General features: G+C 30.9%; 1 protein-coding gene across 3 annotated transcripts in view; it reads left to right on the top strand.

The window, feature by feature from the left end:
• The first annotated feature begins 487 nt into the window (after window positions 1-487).
• The window catches only part of mpz (myelin protein zero), a 49,368-nt gene continuing 41,766 nt past the window's right edge, over window positions 488-8,089 (top strand). For all 3 annotated transcript variants that reach the window (XM_072440604.1, XM_072440606.1, XM_072440605.1), the window contains exon 1: window positions 488-612. In XM_072440604.1, coding sequence (XP_072296705.1) covers window positions 567-612 — 46 coding nt within the window. In that variant the 5' untranslated portion in view covers window positions 488-566. The remainder of the gene's footprint in view (window positions 613-8,089) is intronic.

Here is an 8,089-nt window from a genome sequence, read left to right as displayed (position 1 = left end):
CCCTCTCTCTCCCTCCCTCCTCCCCTCCCTCCTCCCCCTCTCTCTCTCCCTCCTCCCCTCCCTCCTCTCCCCCCCTCTCTCTCCCTCCTCTCCCTCTCTCTCTCTCCCTCCTCCCCTCCCTCCTCCCCCTCTCTCTCTCCCTCCTCCCCTCCCTCCTCCCCCTCTCTCTCTCCCTCCTCTCCCTCTCTCTCCCTCCCTCCTCCCCTCCCTCCTCCCTCTCTCTCTCTCCCTCCTCCCCTCCCTCCTCCCCCTCTCTCTCTCCCTCCCCCCCTCTCCCCCTCTCTCTCTCTCCCTCCTCCCCTCCCTCCTCTCCCTCTCTCTCTCTCCCTCCTCCCCTCCCTCCTCCCCCTCTCTCTCTCCCTCCTCTCCCTCTCTCTCCCTCCCTCCTCCCCTCCCTCCTCCCCCTCTCTCTCTCCCTCCTCCCCTCCCTCCTCTCCCTCTCTCTCTCTCCCTCCTCTCCCTCTCTCTCTCTCCCTCCTCCCCTCCCTCCTCCCCCTCTCTCTGGTCCAGTCCACAGATCTCAAACTCGTCTGGTCAGTTGTGGCCGGCGACAGAAGACCTCCATCATGCTGACCGTCCTGGCGCTCGCTTCAGTTCTATTCCTGGGAACAGGTACAACACGGCTCTGACCACCGCTAACCACAACCACAGTACTTATGCAGTACTTATGCAGTACTTATGCAGTACTTATACAGTACTTATGCAGTACTTATACAGTACTTATGCAGTACTTATGCAGTACTTATGCAGTACTCATACTTAGAATACGCAGTAGCATCATTTTACACCTGTTTGACTTCAGACACTTTTGCTTGATCTCTCTGTGCTTCTGTTTGTACTCGATTACTCCATTTGTGTTTCAAGATTTTAATCCAACGACTGAATCTTTTGTGGTAGAAATGGTTTGACACAAGTTTGTTTTAAGTTGAAATGGTTCAACTTAAACTCGATCTGGATTGATTTGTCGTTTCTTTTTGAAATCACTGGAAAACAATAACAACATTACGTTACTTTTCTGGGACTTTCCTTTGTGTGTGAGCGGGAACATAAAATACTAAAGTGTAACACCTTTTCCTCCAGTTTTGTCGTAAATCTTTGTTTGATCTTTTCTTTGAAGTGTGAATCTTGTAAAAGTATAAATATCCATCAGAAATCCTTATAATAATATGAATTTGAGTAGTTTTACTTAAATTTGAATATTTAACTGGATAATTGAGCTTGAAATAAGGAAATCTGGGATAATAAGTCCACTTTTTGCTGATAAAAGGCTCAAAATAAAAGCAATGTTTAAACCCAAGTCAAAAAACAAGGTCCAAAGCGAGAATTACAGCCCCAACTTTTTTAATTGGCTACGATTTCTGAAATAATAATTATAACTCTGTGATTACGACGCTCTGATTTGTAAAAGTGCAGATGAAAAGAGGTTAAATGAGGATGAAACTGTCTTTTTGTCCTACTTTTGATTTCCTCTATATTTAAGTGGGACAAAAGCTCTGTGTCTAATTGCTTTAACTTAAATATCAGATAAAATCCTCTGGGGAAAAGACTCAAATGTTCTGCAACTACAAAATAAGAACAAACTCTTTTTTTTGGGTCAGTTTTAGTAATTTTTATGCTTCAAAATCTTAAAAGTTCCATGTTTGCATCTTTGCATTTAAAGATGCACTGTGTACATTTATAGCTGGAGGCTCCGTCCAGTCTCCATGGAGATGTGGTTGTTTCACCCTGAAAGTTCCACAAATGGGAATATAACCTAAATCAGTCCTGGAGTGAACCAGCAGGTGGCGCCGGAGTGTCACCGTGCACCTTTAAAGGACACGTTCCACGCACCTTTGACTTTTGTACCACATGATGACACCGTCAAAAACACACGTCGTTGTATTTAACTTCATTTACACATGTTTACTTCTCTACGCTGCAGATGCAAACATTAGATGTGTGAGGTCAGATATGTGAGGTCAGATTAGTGAGGTCAGATGTGTGAGGTCAGATTAGTGAGGTCAGATGTGTGAGGTCAGATTAGTGAGGTCAGATTTGTGAGGTCAGATATGTGAGGTCAGATTAGTGAGGTCAGATTAGTGAGGTCAGATATGTGAGGTCAGATTAGTGAGGTCAGATTAGTGAGGTCAGATTAGTGAGGTCAGATATGTGAGGTCAGATTAGTGAGGTCAGATTAGTGAGGTCAGATTTGTGAGGTCAGATATGTGAGGTCAGATTAGTGAGGTCAGATTAGTGAGGTCAGATATGTGAGGTCAGATTAGTGAGGTCAGATTAGTGAGGTCAGATTAGTGAGGTCAGATTAGTGAGGTCAGATTTGTGAGGTCAGATATGTGAGGTCAAAGTGAAGGATCTGCTGCTGGTTTTAAATCCATAAATCATCTTCATTTTGAGCGTTTCAGCCGGAGCAGAGGCACAAGAGCAGGTTTAAAAGCCTAAAAACGATTATGTGCATCTATAAGTGTGATTATTCATGTTATATCTATATATAGATATATATAGATATATAGATATAGTATGTAACGCAAAGAACTAAAATATGAATGCAACACATTTTCTGCTTCTGTCACATTTGTCATTCTATAAAGCTGGTCCGGTTTTACTTACTTTACTTACCTAATTTACTTTCTTACTATTCCTAATTTACTTACTTACTTTACTTAATATACTTACTTTACTTAATTAATTTACTTACTGTTCTTAATTTACTTACTTACTTTACATACTTTACTTACTTTAGTTCTGTACTTACTTTACTTACTTTAGTTCTGTACTTACTTTACTTACTTTAGTTCTGTACTTACTTTACATACTTTACATACTTTACTTACTTTACATTCTTTACTTACTTTACATACTTTACATACTTTACTTACTTTACATTCTTTACTTACTTTACTTACTTTACTTACTTTACTTAATTTAGTTCTGTACTTACTTTACTTACTTTAGGTCTGTACTTACGTAACTTACTTTACTTCTGTGCTTACTTTACTTTACTTCTGTATCAACTTTACTTACTTTACATACTTTACTTACTTTACATACTTTACTTACTTTACATACTTTACTTACTTTACTTACTTTAGTTCTGTACTTACTGTACTTACTTTACTTACCTTTCTTTAGTTCTGAACTTACTTTACTTACTTTACTTTACTTTACTTACTTTACATACTTTATTTACTTTACTTTACATACTTTACTTCTGTACTTACTTTACTTACTTACTTTAATTACTTTACTTACTTTACTTCTTTACTTACTTTACATACTGTATTTACTTTACTTACTTTAGTTCTGTACTTACTTTACTTACTTTACATACTTTACATACTTTACATACTTTACTTACTTTACTTACTTTACATACATTACATACTTTACTTACTTTACTTACTTCCCTTCTTTACTTACTTTACTTACTTTAGTTCTGTACTTACTTTACTTAATTTAGTTCTGTACTTACTTTACTTTACTTTACTTACTATACATACTTTACATACTTTACTTCTGTACTTACTTTACTTACTTTACTTACTTTAGTTCTGTACTTACTGTACTTACTTTACTTACTTTAGTTCTGTACTTACTTTACTTACTTTACTTTACTTACTTTACATACTTTATTTACTTTACTTTACATACTTTACTTCTGTACTTACTTTTCTTACTTTACTCTACTTACTTTACTTCTTTACTTACTTTACATGCTGTACTTACTTTACTTACTTTAGTTCTTTTCTTACTTTACTTACTATACATACTTTACTTTACATACTTTACTTACTTTACTTACTTTACTTACTTTACTTACTTTACTTACTTTACTTACTTCACTTCACTTACTTTACTTACTTTAGTTCTGTACTTACTGTACTTACTTTACTTACTTTATTTACTTTAGTTCTGTACTTACTTTACTTACTTTACTTTACTTACTTTACATACTTTATTTACTTTACTTTACATACTTTACTTCTGTACTTACTTTTCTTACTTTACTCTACTTACTTTACTTCTTTACTTACTTTACATGCTGTACTTACTTTACTTACTTTAGTTCTTTTCTTACTTTACTTACTATACATACTTTACTTTACATACTTTACTTACTTTACTTACTTTACTTACTTTACTTACTTTACTTACTTTACTTACTTCACTTCACTTACTTTACTCACTTTACTTACTTTAGTTCTGTACTTACTGTACTTACTTTACTTACTTTACATACTTTATGTACTTTACTTTACATACTTTGCTTCTGTACTTACTTTTCTTACTTTACTCTACTTACTTTTTACTTCTTTACTTACTTTACATACTGTACTTACTTTTCTTACTTTAGTTCTTTTCTTACTTTACTTACTTTACATACTTTACTTACTTTACTTACTTTACATACTTTACATACTTTACTTACTTTACTTTACTTACTTTACTTTACTTACTTTACTTCTGTACTTACTTTACTTACTTACTTTACTTACTTACTTTACTTCTGTACTTACTTTACTTACTTTACTTACTTTACTTACTTTACATACTTTACTTCTGTACTTACTTTACTTACTTACTTTACTTACTTACTTTAATTACTTTACATACTTTACTTCTGTACTTACTTTACTTACTTACTTTACATACTGTACTTACTTTACTTTATTTACTTTACTTCTGTACTTACTTTACTTACTTTACTTACTTTACTTACTTTACTTACTTTACTTACGTTACTTCTGTACTTACTTTACTCACTTTACATACTTTACTTACTTTACTTACTTTAGTTACTTTACTTCTGTACTTACTTTACTTACTTACTTTAATTACTCTACTTACTTTACTTCTTTACTTACTTTACATACTGTACTTACTTTACTTACTTTAGTTCTGTAGTTACTTTACTTCTGTACTTACTTTACTTTACTTACTTTACTTCTGTACTTTCTGTACTTACTTTACTTACTTTACATACTTTACATACTTTACTTACTTTACTTACTTTACATACTTTAGTTACTTTACTTACTTTAGTTCTGTACTTACTTTACTTACTTTACTTTACTTACTTTACACACTTTATTTACTTTACTTTACATACTTTACTTCTGTACTTACTTTACGTACTTACTTTACTTACTTACTTTAATTACTTTACATACTTTACTTTTGTACTTACTTTACTTACTTACTTTACATACTTTACTTCTGTACGTACTTTACGTACTTTACATACTCTACTTACTTTACTTCTTTACTTACTTTACATACTGTACTTACTTTACTTACTTTAGTTCTGTACTTACTTTACTTAATTTAGTTCTGTACTTACTTTACTTTACTTTACTTACTATACATACTTTACATACTTTACTTCTGTACTTACTTTACTTACTTTACTTACTTTAGTTCTGTACTTACTGTACTTACTTTACTTACTTTAGTTCTGTACTTACTTTACTTACTTTACTTTACTTACTTTACATACTTTATTTACTTTACTTTACATACTTTACTTCTGTACTTACTTTTCTTACTTTACTCTACTTACTTTACTTCTTTACTTACTTTACATGCTGTACTTACTTTACTTACTTTAGTTCTTTTCTTACTTTACTTACTATACATACTTTACTTTACATACTTTACTTACTTTACTTACTTTACTTACTTTACTTACTTTACTTACTTTACTTACTTTACTTACTTTACTTACTTTACTTACTTCTTACTTCACTTCACTTACTACTTACTTTAGTTCTGTACTTACTGTACTTACTTTACTTACTTTATTTACTTTAGTTCTGTACTTACTTTACTTACTTTACTTTACTTACTTTACATACTTTATTTACTTTACTTTACATACTTTACTTCTGTACTTACTTTTCTTACTTTACTCTACTTACTTTACTTCTTTACTTACTTTACATGCTGTACTTACTTTACTTACTTTAGTTCTTTTCTTACTTTACTTACTATACATACTTTACTTTACATACTTTACTTACTTTACTTACTTTACTTACTTTACTTACTTTACTTACTTCTTACTTCACTTCACTTACTACTCACTTTACTTACTTTAGTTCTGTACTTACTGTACTTACTTTACTTACTTTACATACTTTATGTACTTTACTTTACATACTTTGCTTCTGTACTTACTTTTCTTACTTTACTCTACTTACTTTTTACTTCTTTACTTACTTTACATACTGTACTTACTTTACTTACTTTAGTTCTTTTCTTACTTTACTTACTTTACATACTTTACTTACTTTACTTACTTTACATACTTTACATACTTTACTTACTTTACTTTACTTACTTTACTTTACTTACTTTACTTCTGTACTTACTTTACTTACTTACTTTACTTACTTACTTTACTTCTGTACTTACTTTACTTACTTTACTTACTTTACATACTTTACTTCTGTACTTACTTTACTTACTTACTTTACTTACTTACTTTAATTACTTTACATACTTTACTTCTGTACTTACTTTACTTACTTACTTTACATACTGTACTTACTTTACTTCTTTACTTACTTTACATACTGTTCTTACTTTGCTTACTTTAGTTCTGTACTTACTTTACTTTATTTACTTTACTTCTGTACTTACTTTACTTACTTTACTTACTTTACTTACTTTACTTACTTTACTTACTTTACTTACTTTACTTACGTTACTTCTGTACTTACTTTACTCACTTTACATACTTTACTTACTTTACTTACTTTAGTTACTTTACTTCTGTACTTACTTTACTTACTTACTTTACTTACTTACTTTAATTACTCTACTTACTTTACTTCTTTACTTACTTTACATACTGTACTTACTTTACTTACTTTAGTTCTGTAGTTACTTTACTTCTGTACTTACTTTACTTTACTTACTTTACTTCTGTACTTTCTGTACTTACTTTACTTACTTTACATACTTTACATACTTTACTTACTTTACTTACTTTACATACTTTAGTTACTTTACTTACTTTAGTTCTGTACTTACTTTACTTACTTTACTTTACTTACTTTACACACTTTATTTACTTTACTTTACATACTTTACTTCTGTACTTACTTTACGTACTTACTTTACTTACTTACTTTAATTACTTTACATACTTTACTTTTGTACTTACTTTACTTACTTACTTTACATACTTTACTTCTGTACGTACTTTATTTACGTACTTTACATACTCTACTTACTTTACTTCTTTACTTACTTTACATACTGTACTTACTTTACTTACTTTAGTTCTGTACTTACTTTACTTAATTTAGTTCTGTACTTACTTTACTTTACTTTACTTACTATACATACTTTACATACTTTACTTCTGTACTTACTTTACTTACTTTACTTACTTTACTTACTTTACTTACTTTAGTTCTGTACTTACTGTACTTACTTTACTTACTTTAGTTCTGTACTTACTTTACTTACTTTACTTTACTTACTTTACATACTTTATTTACTTTACTTTACATACTTTACTTCTGTACTTACTTTTCTTACTTTACTCTACTTACTTTACTTCTTTACTTACTTTACATGCTGTACTTACTTTACTTACTTTAGTTCTTTTCTTACTTTACTTACTATACATACTTTACTTTACATACTTTACTTACTTTACTTACTTTACTTACTTCACTTCACTTACTTTACTCACTTTACTTACTTTAGTTCTGTACTTACTGTACTTACTTTACTTACTTTACATACTTTATGTACTTTACTTTACATACTTTGCTTCTGTACTTACTTTTCTTACTTTACTCTACTTACTTTTTACTTCTTTACTTACTTTACATACTGTACTTACTTTACTTACTTTAGTTCTTTTCTTACTTTACTTACTTTACATACTTTACTTACTTTACTTACTTTACATACTTTACATACTTTACTTACTTTACTTTACTTACTTTACTTTACTTACTTTACTTCTGTACTTACTTTACTTACTTACTTTACTTACTTACTTTACTTCTGTACTTACTTTACTTACTTTACTTACTTTACATACTTTACTTCTGTACTTACTTTACTTACTTACTTT

The sequence above is a fragment of the Eucyclogobius newberryi genome, unplaced genomic scaffold (assembly GCF_026437365.1).
Source record: "Eucyclogobius newberryi isolate DKJ021-1_F unplaced genomic scaffold, fEucNew1.0.hap1 SCAF_12, whole genome shotgun sequence".
Taxonomy (NCBI): domain Eukaryota; kingdom Metazoa; phylum Chordata; class Actinopteri; order Gobiiformes; family Gobiidae; genus Eucyclogobius; species Eucyclogobius newberryi.
Note: the sequence above shows the minus strand (reverse complement) of the source record. Positions and strands in the feature narration are given on the sequence as shown.